At 51.6% G+C, this 15768-nt stretch overlaps 3 protein-coding genes across 13 annotated transcripts in view; 1 reads left to right on the forward strand and 2 right to left on the reverse strand.

Annotated features, from left to right (window-relative positions):
• The window catches only part of EMC1 (ER membrane protein complex subunit 1), a 26696-nt gene extending 19069 nt beyond the window's left edge, over positions 1-7627 (reverse strand). For 2 of the 11 annotated variants that reach the window (XM_034645332.1, XM_034645327.1), the window contains exons 1-7: positions 7372-7625; positions 4233-4357; positions 3484-3549; positions 3144-3237; positions 2154-2282; positions 984-1110; positions 277-426 (exon numbers count right to left, since the gene is read on the reverse strand). In XM_034645332.1, coding sequence (XP_034501223.1) covers positions 277-426; positions 984-1110; positions 2154-2282; positions 3144-3237; positions 3484-3549; positions 4233-4357; positions 7372-7469 — 789 coding nt within the window. In that variant the 5' untranslated portion in view covers positions 7470-7625. Of the gene's footprint in view, positions 1-276; positions 427-983; positions 1111-2153; positions 2283-3143; positions 3238-3483; positions 3550-4232; positions 4358-7371 lie in introns of all 11 variants that reach the window. The other 9 variants (XM_034645342.1, XM_034645331.1, XM_019795743.2 and 6 more) reach the window with 6 other exon arrangements.
• On the forward strand, positions 7615-13577 carry MRTO4 (MRT4 homolog, ribosome maturation factor). The gene is made up of 8 exons (XM_002915627.4): positions 7615-7793; positions 10080-10138; positions 11161-11264; positions 11970-12051; positions 12233-12300; positions 12552-12703; positions 13070-13146; positions 13275-13577. Exons 1-8 carry the CDS (start codon positions 7766-7768, stop codon positions 13422-13424), a joined length of 720 nt encoding a protein of 239 aa, XP_002915673.1. The 5' UTR covers positions 7615-7765; the 3' UTR covers positions 13425-13577.
• Positions 13578-14414: 837 nt separating this feature from the next.
• The window catches only part of LOC100482989 (aflatoxin B1 aldehyde reductase member 4-like), a 6759-nt gene continuing 5405 nt past the window's right edge, over positions 14415-15768 (reverse strand). The window contains 3 exon segments of the mRNA XM_034644945.1: positions 14415-14576; positions 15355-15468; positions 15471-15486. Coding sequence (XP_034500836.1) covers positions 14415-14576; positions 15355-15468; positions 15471-15486 — 292 coding nt within the window.

Consider the following 15768-nt stretch of genomic DNA (forward strand, 5'->3'; position numbering starts at 1 on the left):
CAAGCTGGCAAGTCACTGATTCCCTGATCCGTCCCAGGCCTCCTCCCTCGGTCCCACTTTGCCAATGAAAGTAACTGGGCCACGGCATGTGGCTCCAGAAGCTCGCACTCAGGCTCCCTAAAGAGAGGACCACTTCCCCTTACACCAGTTCAGCCAGAAGCCTAACCTTCTCCCATCAACTGCCAAAGCTCAGGAGGGAAGCAGTGTCACTGGGAGAAAGACACTGAGCAGCAAAGGCAAGGCCTCGGGCCAGGGAACAGCAGCACTACCTCTCACCTGCAGTGGGATCTGCCTCAACTCCCACTCTGTCTCCAGGGCCAGTGTCTGGAGGGACCGTGAGCTCGCGTCAGGGCACACCAGGACGGCCTCATCCACCACACCACAGGCTCCGGTGAGACTCTGAAGCCAGGCAGTTGACACTCTGACCTACAGGAAAGACATCATAGCGGGAGGTTTTTGAGAATTTTTACGTTTTCCTCTCTGTTCATCAGCAAGGTCACCACCAATCTCACAGGGGCTAAGCTCAAAAGTTCTTCATGGCTGATTCCCAAGGACTTCTTCCCATCCCTTCCAACTTCTCGAGAGCTCCAAAACTGGAGAAAATCAGGATTTTCTCTCTGGTCACTGGAAAAATATACCAGGTCATCTTTAAGACCTGATATTTCAGATAAGCATTTCTCTACCGTATTTGTCGTCCGTGGTTTCCTACCACTATTTTACAGTATTACCTCCTAAGAAATTCATAGGCAATGAAAAAAACCTACATAATGTCCCAGCCAATTCAGGAGAGCACCATGAGGGAATGTGAGGACTTTAAACAAACGCTCGATGAGGAGAAAGCAGCTCCAAGTGACCAGAATCGGGGACCATGAATGGCTTTTGCATCTGCCCAGCCATGTTCCCTGGTCCCCGATGCAAAGAAGGGCTCCATCTATCTCCCTCCACAATCCGCAAGGCTCTGCAAGCCAGGCACCTGGCCATACCTGCTGAACAATCTCTCCATCTTCCACGTTAAACTTGACGATGTTCACGTGGCTGAAGGGAACAACTCCAAGGGCCCACACCACCCCGGACCCGTAGGAGTACATCATCTGGTAATGGATGCTGTCACTAAGAGAGAGAAGAAAAAGCAAGGAGCAACAGCTTCAGCCGCAGGACAGGCCCACCCTCAGGAGTCCTCTACCACCAGCCAGGTCCTTGGCCAGAGGTCACAACCTAGCAGTCCCCAAGTAGAATTTGTTTGACTCCCAGTTTTGTTTTGTTTTTTTAAATAGTCATCAACATTTAAAACTGAGACTTCACCATGCACAAATCGATTTCTTGGGGCACCTGGGCAGCTCAGTGGTTAAGTGTCTTTGGCTCAGGTCATGATCCCAGGGTCCTGGGAGGAAACCGTGCATCGGACTCCCTCTCAGTGCAGTCTGCTTCTCCCTCTCTCCCTGCTCGTGCTCTCTCTCACTTGCTCACTCTCTCTCTCTCAAATAAATAAATAAAAATCTTTAAAATTCAGATTTCTAACTTTTCTTAAAAAATAGGAGTGGCACCGCTAGGCACACCTATAGGGTGCCAATAGGCTAAGTAAGGCTGCCCCCTGGAGGTAAGCCAGGCACACTGCAGCTGCCAGCAATCCCCACTGGGCCTGCTTCACTCCTGGTGCCACACACTTGGCCACATTCAAATTTGAGTTTTACACCCTCAAAATGGTCACAGGTTCTGAGCAAATCTTTTCCTTCCCTCCCTCCCTCTTGATCCTTCCCAGCTCAGTGCTTTCCATGATGAGGACCTCTGGAAACCATCTCAAACCTCACTCAGTCCCTACCCTTGGCTCTTCTTGAGTTCTGATTCATAACATGAACGAAAGGCTCAGTCTGACTTGAATGAGAGTCAAAAAGCCCAGAGTGCTATGACTGTCAGCCAGGAGCCTCTCCCCCTGCTGGGCTGTCTCTAGCGCCCAGTTTGAGAATTTTCTCCTCACTACAAAGGAAATGCTGGAAGGAGCACCGCCTTTGGGTGCAAGCCAACATCTAGGGAGCCCAACACACGATGCCAACATAAGTGGAGCCTGAGTCAGAACACTTCAACCCTCAGCGAGAAACAGGAGCTTGCAGAGAGCAGGACGAGGCAGCCATCACCCGGTGGGAAGGTGGCCTTACCTTTCGGGGAGATGTTCCACCCACTTCAGGTGCCCACTGGAGAGATGATGCAGAGCAAGAGTGGTCTTCTTCAGGACTGCAATGTACCTCACTGACCCCTGCAGGCCTACCAGGCCAAGTGCCTGGAAACTGAGCACAGGTACACGGGTGAACACTGCCCAGCACCTCCAGGGTCTCAGACTAGAGCGGACAATCTGGAATGCCACCACTGTAGCTTGCTAGGTAAGAAAATAGGCCTTGGGGTCAAACGCATCAGGATCCTAATACTGGCTCTGCTTCTGGTGAGCTGACCTGGAGGCTGTGCTTTCAACCGCTCGGCTCTACTGCTTCCCTAAAGCCCCACGAACCTCCTCAGGGTTGTTCTCTCCTTCTCCGAAGATTTCCGAGCAAGCAGGCCATCCCTCTACCATGGCATCCTCCACCCCGTACTGTCATTACAGGCTATGTGCCTGCCTCATCCAGCTGACCATGTGTTTCTTGACAATAGAAACCTTCTCACAGTCGCACATGAGTTCCCACTGCCTGGGGGCGCACCAAGTGTTAACCATGCAGATTACTATCAGAAGAGATGTACACCACTGCAAACGACCCCATCATTGAAACCACCCCACCAAAGATGTAGCAGCAGCCCCGGTTGTTCTCTCAACATAAAATTAAAACACTGAAAGGTTTACATTACAATTCCTATAGCTAGGACATTACAGAGTTCTCACGTCACAGTAAGACTAGCAGCAGCATTCAAGTGCAAGGATAAATGCTGCACCTAGCACAGAGCTCTGCACCTAGCAGGTGCTCAATAAACACCGGCAAAGTAACCACGTGTTCTGTGACCTCAACTCATCAAAACGCAGGATGTTTGATGTTCTTTGGCTCTTCAGTGGCCCGTGAGGAAAAATGTCAAAAGACCCTGAATTGCTGTCCATGCAGACCTGTGTTCCAGCAAAGCCTCGAGCCAAAAGCCTAGAAGAAATACAGCTCCTTGCCCTCTACCTGCCACTGTCCAAGGTAATCTCCCAGTTCAGGCCCCCAATGTTAGTCTCCCAGGAACGCATGATCCGGCCTCCATTGGACACAGTGATTGCATCTGGAAAAGAAAAGACCATGGTGAAGTCATCTCCCCAACTGGGGCTCTGTGGCCTCCTCTGATGGTCTGGGAGCAACGGCTGCACTTCTGAGGTATGGGTGCAAATAGAAGTGAATTGGGATACTGGTCTTTCCTTTTGGGAACACCCCTTCTCCTTTTCCTAACAGACCCCGTACGGAGGAAGGAACAGAGGAATGGGGAGATGGAGCCAACACCACGATAGAGACCAAGTAGGACTCTGCTTACCCTGTCCGTAGAGCAGCATGGCGTCCACAGCCCCTTCTGCAGTGCCCTTGTCAACATGGCGCCACACTGAAAGGAGAGTCAGACGCTACTATTAACTGGAGAGAGGCATCCAAGAAGACAGATAGGAGAGAATGGAAGAGGTCTTTGTTTGCACAGTGGTATCTAATTTTATTTCAAGGGAGAGAAGGTTTATAGCTAACTGGCAATGATCCCCTCACACTCACTGGGTAATGAGGGGAGGAAGGTTTGAGAGGAGCCACTCCTGTCCCAATCTGAAGTCTCACTTCCCATACCCTCTACAACCCTAAACATATAAATGAATGACAAAACCAACTGAATCTCTATGATTCACAAGAAAAATCATGATCATAAATTATATTTCCATAATGTTAGTGCCTAAAAACATCCATAAAAGCAGCATAAGTAATTTAAGGGGGGGCATCCAAACCTTTACTGCAGAGTAGAAAACAGAAATAGAAAAATATTTTGAAATAACATCTTAACCTAAGAACTCTCAGGGCTCAGGCTAACGGGATAAACTAAAAAAGCCAGTTATAGGAAAACAGTTAATATTCAAAGACAACACAACCGAAAAACAAGTATCAGAATCCAGTAAGAGATGCATCTTTCGGCCAACCTGTCCCTAACATGGCAAGCAGCCAGGAAGACTACACAAGTCACAGGCCATTCTGGATTCACTATGGTCAGCCATTCCATCCCAAGCTAACTGGCCTACATAGGTCACTCACAGATCTCCCCGGTCCGAGAATTTAATGCTGCAATCACATTCTTCTCAGTGGCCACAACCAACTTCTTGGATCCAGGGGAAAATTCCAAGGAGGCAAACTTGAGCTTCCCAACATACTGCTGTCTCCTGAGGAAGAGAGGACGGGGAAATGTGAGGGGTGAAAACCATCACTGCACAAAATGTTGTGGGAAAAGACCACTGCGCCAACACGTAAGGTTGTCACCATCATACCTATCTTAGGACATGTGAAGAATGGCCGTTAATAAGGAGATCTGACCAAAAGCAAGATTTCTATACAACGTCATCAGAAGCCAAGGGAACAAGAAGACAGAATACACTCTAAGAGATAAGCAGCACAAGTCTTACTTTTTTTTAAGATTCTATTTATTTTTTTTGAGAGAGAGAGAGAGCTAGCAGGGGAGGGGCAGAGGGAGAGGGACAAGCGGACTCCACGCTGAGCAGGGAGCACGTCACAGAGCTCGATCCCAGGACCCGGAGATCGTAACCTGAGCCAAAGGCAGACGCTTAACCGACTGAACCACCCAAGTGCCCCCATAAGTCTTACCTCTAAATGCAAGCACATACTATCTCAAGTGCCACCCAAAAGAACACCTGGACTAAATCTGGAACAAACATTAGTCCTCTCTGTATTCATTAATAACGGGACTAGATACTCCTATTACATGAGGGACGAGACACAAAGCCTGTTGTCCACAAGCATCCACTCCAACTTGCCCTTCAATTTCCACTGACCCCTGGAGAAAAAAATCATGCAAATTTTCCAACAAAACTGGGTTGGGCTTCTGTTTCTACAGAAACAGACTGGATCAGACTTCTGTTTTTTTACAGCCTTTTCGAGCCCACTCCCATGTTCAGGATCCATTCGACTCATTACTCATACTTTCCTTGGAATATATCCCATCACTCTCAACACCCTTCTCTAAGCATAAAGGGAATATAACTAGCTTTGCATGGCACACTACCAAGTACACAAGAGGTGCCTGCACACTGCTGTTAAGGAAAAAGTATGCGCATCTCTGGCACACTGAACACACGTGGTATTTACACGAAATTTCTCTTGTGATGTTGTCTGGTCTGATTAAGAAAAAAAAAAAGGAGGGACGCCTGGGTGGCACAGCGGTTAAGCGTCTGCCTTCGGCTCAGGGCGTGATCCCGGCGTTATGGGATCGAGCCCCACGTCAGGCTCCTCTGCTATGAGCCTGCTTCTTCCTCTCCCACTCCCCCTGCTTGTGTTCCCTCTATCGCTGGCTGTCTCTATCTCTGTCAAATAAATAAATAAAATCTTTAAAAAAAAAAAAAAAAAAGGAAAGAAACTAAGCAGAGAGTAGAAAGACAGGCTTATATGACATTTGACAGTTTCTATCTGTATTTTCACATACTTAATTCTCGCTATATCCATTTAACATTCTGTGAGCTGCACAGAACGAACATTACTACTTTATTTTATAAGGAAAAATCATTACTCTCATTTTACAGATAATAAACTAAGGTCTATTGGGATCAAGTAATTATGGTCAGAAATAAAACACAAGACTGAGACCCTCTCATTCTAATTCCCATGCTCCCTTTTAAAATATCATTATCTTTTATCTGGACTGTAAAAGTAATGCCTGCTCAGGGCACTTAGGTGTCTCGGTCAATTAAGCGTCCAACTCTTGATTTCGGCTCAGGTCATGATCCCAGGGTCGTGAGATCAAGCCCTGTGTCACTGAACATGGAGCCTGCTTAGGATTCTTTCTCTCTCTCCATCTCCCTTTGCCCCTTCCCTGCTCGTGCTCTTTCTCTCAAAAAAAAAAAGGGGGGGGGGAGAATTAAAGTAACACCTGCTCATTGTAGAAAATATGAAAAATACATAAAGGTATTTTTTAAAATTTAAAATGCCTAAATACCACCACCATAAACTTTTTAATGTTTCAAGATATTTCCTTCTGTTTACTTTTCTATTTGTAAATTATATATACCCCGTATCTGCTAAGTTGGAATCATACCACATATGCATATAGGCTGTATGTGTATAACATACACTTTACATTGTGAGCATTTGCCCACATCCTTGAAAATGACTTATGTTGCATTTACCACACTGTCTTAGATCACATACATATACACCTCCCCCACTAGACTGAGCTCCTTATCTATCCATAGCACCTAGAACAATTGTTGGCCTATTACAGGCAAGCAACAAATACATGAATCAATGTACCTGATACAGAAAAGACTTCACAGAGGAGGAGGTATCCGAGCTAGGCTCTGAAGAATAAACTGTTCCCTGAAGAGTAATAACAATGGGTAACACTAATTGCACTCGATGAGCCAGGCATTGTGCTAACTTAAAAGAGTGATCTCATTCATCCTTACCACTATCGTAGGTAATAATGAACTATTAATAAACCCATTTTACACATTAAAAAAAAACCTTGGCTCAGGGCAGTTAAGTCACTTTCCCAAGTCACACATCCCTTAAGTGCTAAAATTTAGTCTCTAACAAAAGTACACCTTAATTGCAGGGCCTTAAGGAAGGGGAGGGGAGGGAGAGAAGACTCAGTGAGTGAATGATTAAATGGCATCTCTATGAATGGCACCTCCCGCTGATGTGAGACTTGCTGGCCGTATTCTGAGCCCAGGGCCCAGTTGGGCTGAAAGGAGAAAGGGCACTCAGTTTAGGACTCCTAGTCAGACCCAAGCCCCTGTACACATACCCAAGAGATGCCAATTCGAGGAAGAATGAGAGTTCACCGAGGGGCTGTTGACCCCCGACACCCAGTCGATCAGAAACCTGACAGTCACAGAAACAGGGCCTAACGGGGAGGAAGGAACAGTGACCTCTGACCAGAACCCCAAAGCATGCTGGAATGTCAGGGCCCGAGGCACGAACCTGAAACCTGTCACACAGAGACTGGCTTGGAAGCGCCCCTGACGCTCCGTTTAATGCTCTCTTGTGGCCATCTCAAAACTCTTTAACTTTTGAACGCGGGGTCCCACATTTTCATTTTGCACTGGGTTCCACAAGTTCTGCAGCCAGTCCTGCTGCCTCTAACCCCGACCTCCCTTTAGCAGACACAAGGCTGGTGCTGACAAAATAGCCATACGTTTCCCGAACAGGACCCACACGCACGCACCAATCAAACTTGCCCACTTGGTCTTCGTAGACCGCGGCCGCAAGGACAAGCAGGGCAGCCCGGAGCCAGAAAGAGAGAGCCGCCGCCGCCGTCGCCATGATGGGAGCCTGGGACAGCCCGCCCCCGGCCCGTCATGCATCCGGCCGCAGGCTCCGCCTCCGCAGACCATAGAGTTGGGCCTTCACGCGAAGCCCTCGCCCGGGCCCTCGGGGCTCGGAGGCTCCCGGGCGCGCGGGAAGTCGTCCTGGAGACGGCCGGGCAGGGAGAGGCGGGCTGCGGCGCGGATTGGGTCAGGCACGCGCGAGGGCAGCTCCCGACGGCCGTCCCAGAGGCCCCCGCGCCGCCGGGGTCCTAGCAGGCAGCACCGCCTTCCGCTGCATGTGCCTCCAGCGCGATGCCCAAATCTAAGCGCGACAAGAAAGGTGAGCGAGGGGGTTTCGAGACCCGGTGGGCAGCTCCGCCGGGAGGCTGCCAGTTTCGGTGGGGGCTTGAGGGGCACTGAGTGGGACGCCGGGGCGTCCACGAGGAACTCCGCGGGCTCTCTGCGAACTGCGACAGGGCTTCGCGGCCGCTGGCGCACGGAAGGGGGCTGGAGCGCGGTTGGGTTAGGGGAGCGGAGAGTATCGGGGCTCCAGTGCCCTTCCAAGGCGTACTGGGCCGGAAGACAGCTTCTGAGCACCCGGGCTGCGCCCGATCTCGCCTTGGCCCACCTTTCGCACTTCATCCCTTCTTCCTTAGCTCTCTGCGCTCCCGCCCCCCTGGCCGCCTTTCCTTTAGGACAGGCTTAGTCCCGACTCTGGCCCTTTTGCTTGCAGTTGCTTCTGCCTGGCATGGTTATAATTAGATCTTCATGTGGTTGGGTCTGGCTCAGTTGTCAGTTCATAAAGCACCTCCTGAGAGACCATTCCTGACTACTTTTACTATGTGGTAGTGTCTCTTTTACCCAGGCTCTCTCCAGCGCAGTCACTGAGCGGATGCTTAGGGGCCTGGCACTCTAGGCGTTTGGCGGATACAGCAGTCACAGCAAGGAAGGCCTAGAGCCCTCATTGAGCTTAACATTTTAGTCATAGGAAACATACCCCTCCACACAGCACCAGAAGTCGAATCAAGTTAGATCGTGATGAATCTCACGGACTAGAAGTGAGATAAAAAAGTGATGTTATTTCGTTTAGCGCAACCAGAGAGGGTCTCCAATAAGCCAACAAATAAGCAGAAACTTAAAGGAAGTGAGCCATCCATGGAGTTACCCCGGAGCATCGTGCACCAAGGAGAGGGAAGATAAAGTGCAACGGGGCTGTATTGAGAGCACGTTTGTTGTAGTCTGGGACAAGAGGCCAGTGTGGCTGGAGCAGAGTATGAAGGGGGAGTGGGCTGGAGTTTATAAACCTTCCCAAGGAGTTGGCTTTCACACCCAGGTGCAATGGGTAACCACCCGAGAGCTTCAGCAGAGGGATGACATGGTTTAACTTTTTTTTTTTAAGATTTTATTTATTTGAGAGACAGCATGAGCGGGGGCGGGGGGAGGGACAAGCAGACTCCATGCTGAGCAGGGAGCCCAACACAGGGCTGAGATCATGTCCTGAGCCAAAGTCAAGCACTTAACTGACTGAGCCCCCCAGGGATCCCGACATGATTTAACTTTTAAAAGATCACCCTAGGGACACCTGGGCAGTCAGTTGATTGAGCGTCAGACTCTTGGTTTTGGCTCAGGTCATGATCTCAGGGTCGTGAGATCAAGCCCCACTTCCGGTTCTGTGCTGGGGATGGAGTCTGCTTAAGATTCTCTCTCCGTTTCCATCTGCTCCTCCCGCCCCCACCTCTCCCTCTCTAAAAAAGTCTAAAAAAATCATCCTAGTTGCCTTGTTGATAATAGCCTGGGGAAGGTGGGGAGAGAAGGGAAAGTTGGAAGGAGCGAGGCCAGCAGTAATCCAAGAGAGGGTAATGCTGGTTTGGTCCACAATTGTAGCAGTGAAAGTGGTGGGAAATGGACAGAGTCATTTTGTTTCCCTTCCTGTGCTGCCCTTGCCCTGACCAGTGAGATTACCGTTCCACATATATGCCTTGTGAGTGCCAGGCAGGATGAATAAGAATTGGCCCGTTACTGGGGGCACCCGCGGCTTTGCATTTGATGCTCTGTTAAGTGTTTGTGGAATGATTGGGTTCTGTAGAAGGAGCCTTGGTGAGAGCTGGCAAACGTCATACTCTTCTGGATAGAGGAAATTGAGCCCCAGCTCTTGGGTAGAGGTGCTTGGCCTCCCCAGAGAGGCACTGCTGTATCCATGAGTCCAAACTGCAGAACAAGATGTAGCAGAGGACATAGAGTCCCCAGATTCATCATTCCACAGCTGAGGCCACCAAAGATTTTCTCTGTGCACCGCGGAGGAGAGCAGAAAGGGACCTGCCTGACCCAGCCACTGAAAGCACTCCAAGAGCAGGAACAAGCCCCACCCCCACACCTCAGTACAGATTCTTAGTTTAGCCTAAGAGGGCGCAAGGAATCCCTGGTTTATCTTAAGTAATGGGAAATAGGTCGGGATCTCCAGGCTCAGGAACGCTAGAGTCGGCACTCTGAGGACCCTGAGACTATACAGCCTTGCCTTGCCTCACGCTGGCTTGGTCCAGCTGAGCTACCAGATGGGAGATGGAAATGGGTCTGCAGGGCCTCTGGATTCGTCTCTCATCACCTCTCTTTTTCTTCTTTGTATTAGTTTCCTTAACCAAAACTGCCAAGAAGGGCTTAGAACTGAAACAGAACCTGATAGAAGAGGTAAGAGTTTATTCTTTTTATTGTTCCAGACCTTGTATTGGGTTTATAAAGGCCGGCTAGAGGGCTGGCGGCCAAACATTGTTTTTAAAAAAAAGAAAGAAGAAAATAAAAATACTACCATGAGGGTCCAGTTCCGTCCTTTACCTCCAGCAGCAGAACCAATAAAAACTCCCATAGTAACGGTTTCCAGTGTTGACCAAGCTCTTACTCTGCACTTTGTACCCCACAAAGTACTCTGTGTGCTGTTCCACTCCATTTTTACCGCGTGCTTGGGAGGACTAGCGATGTTTTGTAGCTGGGTAATGGAAGCTTAGAGAGATTTGGTAGCCTGCCCAATGTCAAAAAGCTGTTGAGTTACACGGGGCACCTGGCTGGCTGGCTCAGTTGGTAGAGCGTGCAACCCTTGGTCTCGGGGTCATGAGTTCAAGTCCCACGTAAAGTAGAGCTTACTTTAAAAAAAAAAAAAAATCCGTGGGGTTATCAGATGTGAGTAAATGTGCCAGCCCACTGTCTACACTGCTGCAGGCCGCGGGCTGGGTGAGAGGAGAGTCTCCTCCAGCACAATGATTCCTTTTTCTTGAGACCCCGTCATCATGGCTGCAGCCAGCAATGTGGGCAGAGTGGGGCCGACGAGCCACCCCCCCTTGTGAGTAAAGAATGAGGCTTTATGTATTTCCATTTAGCAGGAGCCTTTCCTGCATAGGTAAGTGTTTCTGGATTGTCAGTTAATGGGCAGAGGAAAGCGATCCATTCTGCTCCTAGCCACAGGTAAGTCAGAAACCTGGCAAACTGTGGGATTTCAGCTTCTGTGCACTTTGAGATCAGGCCTGCTTTGCCTCAGGGGAGCTCCTGTAGTCGGTGATCTCTGCTTCAGTAATGGAAATAAGGAAGAAACCACCAGATTCGATGCCTCCAGCTGTAAACTTCCACAGTAGTTAGGGACCTAGAGCAGATTCTTCCCCTTCTGAGGACCAACCCTTGCTGCCCGTTGAACTCCAGAACCCCGTTGAATTGTCTCACAGCTTCGGAAATGTGTGGACACGTACAAGTACCTTTTCATCTTCTCCGTGGCCAACATGAGGAACAGCAAGCTGAAGGACATCCGGAACGCCTGGAAGCACAGCCGGTAAGCAGGCCTTCCCCCATAGAGAGGAAGCCAGGATGCTCTCAGAGCCAGGGGCGGTTACTGACCCTGGAATGCCTGGGTCACACAGATACCACCTTAATGAGGACAAAGTGTCACACACCCCCAGAGGCGCTTTTTAACTGTTAAAACTGGTCTTGCTTTGAGCTCCTTGGGGGCAGGACTGGGTAGTTGCTCAGGGAATGTTTGATCAGTGATCCCTCAGGAGGAGGGGCTCCCTTACCCTGGGGTCTGGTCCTCTTAGGAACCTCCCAGCAACCTCCTTAGGATGTTGCCGTGTGCTCCAGGGGCACACAGTGACCCGAGGGCAGGCCGCGTGAGCCACCTGTCCTTGGGCTTGGTCTGTGAGGGTACGAGTGATGACTCTGGCCCGCCTCAGACCAGCGTATGTGCCTCTTCCATGCATCCAGATCGGGGTTTCGGGGGATCACATAACACCCACAGTGGGCTGGTAGACGAAATACTGTGAATGTTGACGTCTGTGGGCAGGGAAAAATGAAAGGAGTCCTTAGCTGTGGACGGAGAGTCGGCAGAGCTGCATGGAAGACGTAGGAGCCTTTGGCCATACCTCCCATTGCAGAACAGCCTGGGCCGGAGTTCGGGCTCCTGAGTACTGGAGCCGGTTTGCACCTAACTGGGGGAGGGTGGGTAGGGCACTTCCTTCACAGAACCCCTTTTTCTCTGTAGGATGTTCTTTGGCAAAAACAAGGTGATGATGGTGGCCTTGGGTCGAAGCCCAGCTGACGAGTACAAAGACAACCTGCATCAGGTGAGTTTCTGGCCATCTGACCAGTGGAGGGACCGGGGAGAGCAAGGCCTGGCTTAAAGCTCGTTCTTCTTGAACCCCCAGACCCAGAGTAGTGCCCCCCGCAAGCTGTGTCAACCAGAAACATCTGCAGATACTGCCAGATGTCTAATGGGACTGGGCCGACCCCACTTCTGTTCTGTAGGTCAGCAAGAAGTTGAGGGGTGAGGTCGGTCTCCTTTTCACCAACCGCACAAAGGAGGAAGTGAATGAGTAAGTGCATTTGAGGACTAGCAGGAAGGAATAATCCGGGTACTTTGTACGGTACGGAGGTATCGGGTGAAAACTGGTTCCTGGAACACTGCTCCTGAGTCCTCGTTCTCTACAGCACTGTGCTCCAAGCTGACTGCCGGCCAGCAGCAGACATGGGCAGGGAGGGGCGGCCAGGCCGGGGGAGGCTAACTTCATGCAGGGCTGGTGGGCCAGCCAGGAACCTCCCCTCCTACTGCTTGTCTTTTCCTGAGGTGGTTTACGAAATACACGGAAATGGACTTCGCTCGAGCCGGAAACAAAGCCACTTTCACTGTGACCCTGGACCCAGGGCCCCTGGAGCAGTTCCCCCACTCCATGGAGCCACAGCTGAGGCAGCTGGGCCTGCCCACTGCCCTCAAGAGAGGTATGGGGAAGCCCCTGGAGCTGAAACATCCCCGCTCAGCTGCCGGGAACACGAGCTCCCTAACGCAGCAGACCCCCTCTGGCCCCTGTGGCTGAGCAGCTTATTTCTGCCAGCCTCCGTTTCCTTGGGTGAAGATGGGGTGCGAGTGGACAGTAACTCGCAGTTAGAACACAGCAGCTAAGGGACGTGAGGGAGGCCGTCATCCCCCGCAGACCCTCCGGGGCAGCTGAGCACTTGCAGGTTTAGCCTGAGTGTACTGGGGAGGCCAGGGGGGCAACCAGCTCCCTTTCAGCTCTGGCAGCGGGCAGAGAGCTGTGCATGGGCCTCTGTGCAGATGTCACCACGTGGGGTCCCTTTTCTCTGTAGGTGTGGTGACCCTGCTGTCCGACCATGAGGTATGCAAGGAGGGCGACGTGCTGACCCCAGAGCAGGCCCGTGTACTGGTGAGTCCGCATGTCCGTCCCCCCACCCTCACTGCAGTCTTTGGGCTATAGTAGCACCAGGGACCCCCGGCCGCTTCACGTCACCCTTGCTCCTCCTGACCATGGGTTCCTTTACGCATCTCTTGCAGAAGCTTTTCGGGTATGAGATGGCTGAATTCAAGGTCACCATCAAATACATGTGGGATGCACAGTCCGGAAGGTTCCAGCAGATGGGAGATGACTTGCCTGAGAGCGCATCCGAGTCGGCAGAAGAATCAGAGGGGGAAGATGACGGCTGACATCTTGGACACTTGAGGCCAGAAATGTGGGACCACCACCCCGCTGGCCAAACAGCAGGGAGGGCGAGAGGGACGGACTGCTTTTCTATGAGGAATAAAACTGTCTGAAGGGTGACTCCTGTGGACAGCAAAGAGGACTTTTCCTAGAAAAAAGGCCTTGGCTTTGGGCTTTTGTCTGGATTCCCTGGGTCCCTTTTGTCTGCCTTGAGCCAGCTTCCAGCACAGGCTCCCACATGACGGCTGGGGACATGAGAGCTACCACCAGAGCCGGGGCTTCTCTTCTCTGGCCCTTGTGCCCCTGCTGGAGAACGGGGGTTTGCCAAGGAATAGAGGAACCCTGGCCACCCTCCCTACCCCTTTCTTTCTCTCCCTCCTCCCCCCATCCCCCACCCAAGCCAGGGCCGGGGAATCTTACAGACGACAAGTCAGGACACTTTCACTAACATAAGAGTAAAGCCACGGCCAAAACCCAAAGCAGATATGGAAACCGTCCCAAAGCATCCTGGGAACTTTTATTCTTGGAAGTGACTCTAGTGGTAGGTTTTGCCTAAGTTGTTCTTTGTGTGAGGAGCTCAGAATGTGAGGAAATCTTCAGGGCATACGGCTCTCCTCTTGTGTGTAGCAGAGTGGGGGCCACCTCCAGCCGCCCTTCCCAGAGGTCGGGCTGGATTCAGCACAGAGGCTGGGAAGCCTGTGCTCCTGCCCCCTCCCCTCAAGCCCTTAGGAAGGACAGACACCAGGCCGCAGGCAGCAGAGGGGATGGGCAGCCAGTCTAGCGCCTGCTTTGTCCCAACAGGACATGCCCGAGTGGGTCACAGCCCAGCCTTCTCTCGTGAAGGCAGCTGGGAGCGTTGCAGGAATGGAGGAAATAAACGGCTCGTGAACGGGGACTGTGGAGAAAGAACAGGCCAAATAAAGCCATTTAATGCCAAGGGTGACAGTGTCAAAGAAGTGATGGAGGCCCTCTGCCACCTCAAGCGAGGACTGGCCCTAGCGGAAGTAGTTGGGACATTCGTGGGCGACCAGCTGCCAGGCCCAATTGAAGGCCTGCACCACGGCCGGCTGCCGTGGCCCTTCCTTGGTCGCCACCGAGTTCTGTGCCAGGTGCTGCACACTGGACATGCCCAGGATGACCGCATCCCCGTGGGCACCCTGCAACAGGAGACAGCCAGGTGTGTACACACTATGTACCATAGCGACTTCAGCCACACTCCCTCCCTGCCCTGGCCCTGCCGAGACCCGTGTTCTGATGTCTACTTGTACCCTACATTATTCCAGAATCTATGCGGCCTTCAAAGAACTTGAAAGTCCGGCCTCGGCAGACACCCCCCGCAGGCAGACAGTTCAAAGCCAGTCCCCTGTGCCCCTCCGCAGCAGGGTGAGCCCAGGGTAGTTACTTGACAGCCCCAAGCTTCAGACTTCCTTTGTTTTGCAGGAATTAAAATTTTGTGAAGTATCTGCTTTAGACCTGGCCCTGAACATCTCAGGAAAGGGGAGCCCTCGGTAGATCATGCTGAAGCCAGGGGAAGGTGTGAGGGGAGCATGGGACAGCAGAGAGGGGACCCCACCAGGCACAGAGCCCGACTCTGCAAGTGAGCAGCCGGGGAGAACAAAGGCTAATGGTTAAAAAATATAAATTTCAGAGTCCACTCCATGCTCGTGCCCTATCACATACAGCTGTGGGGCCTTAAGCACCCCTGAAACAGCTTCCTCATCGTGAAGTGGGAATAATCACCCTAATAGGGCCAGTGGAGTTTGTAACGGGGCACTTAATGAAACTTCTCAAAGAATGGGATTAGCATGGAGAAATACCAGAAGAAAAGGAATCATCTCAGAAACCATCAAATAATTGTGTAGCCCTCTCCTTTCTTCCATGTTCTCCCTCATCCCACCACGGAAGAAAGCAGCCCTTCCAGGACAGCTGGCTCACCTGCAGCTGGGAGTGGTGGTACATCCAGCGGAGGGCAGCCAAGGTCATGCTGGGGGTGCTGCCGCTGTACGCAGCCTGCAGGGCCTTCTCCACCAGGGCAATGGCCTCGAAGTGTAGTGCTCCTTCCAGAAGCTGGGCACGTGGGGAGGGTGGCACAGTGGTCAGTGCCATGAGGTCACTCCAGGGCAGATGTCCCACCCCAGTCCCTGAGGGCCAGAGGGGCCGGCGTCCTCTGAGAATCCAGGTGGATTTCCAGCTCCTCACCCAGGCATTTTTCAGCCCTGTCAGGGGGGTTGAGGGGATGCAGTGGGCGGGAATGCTTGCATTTCTCATGCTCACTAGATGTGAACAACACAGCCCCCCAGATCAGGAGCCAGGAGCAGCCCCAGCACCGCGCTGGTGTGCCTTCTGTTA

This window comes from Ailuropoda melanoleuca, chromosome 2 (genome assembly GCF_002007445.2).
Source record: "Ailuropoda melanoleuca isolate Jingjing chromosome 2, ASM200744v2, whole genome shotgun sequence".
In the NCBI taxonomy this organism is placed as follows: Eukaryota; Metazoa; Chordata; class Mammalia; order Carnivora; family Ursidae; genus Ailuropoda; species Ailuropoda melanoleuca.

Bases quoted from the DNA above. Each gene is read 5' to 3' on its own strand.
- MRTO4 (XM_002915627.4), top strand. From the start codon at position 7,766: ATGCCCAAATCTAAGCGCGACAAGAAAG. The intron at 11,265-11,969 runs GTAAGCAGGCCT...TTTTCTCTGTAG, and splicing joins AACGCCTGGAAGCACAGCCG to GATGTTCTTTGGCAAAAACA. The intron at 12,052-12,232 runs GTGAGTTTCTGG...TCTGTTCTGTAG, and splicing joins ACAAAGACAACCTGCATCAG to GTCAGCAAGAAGTTGAGGGG.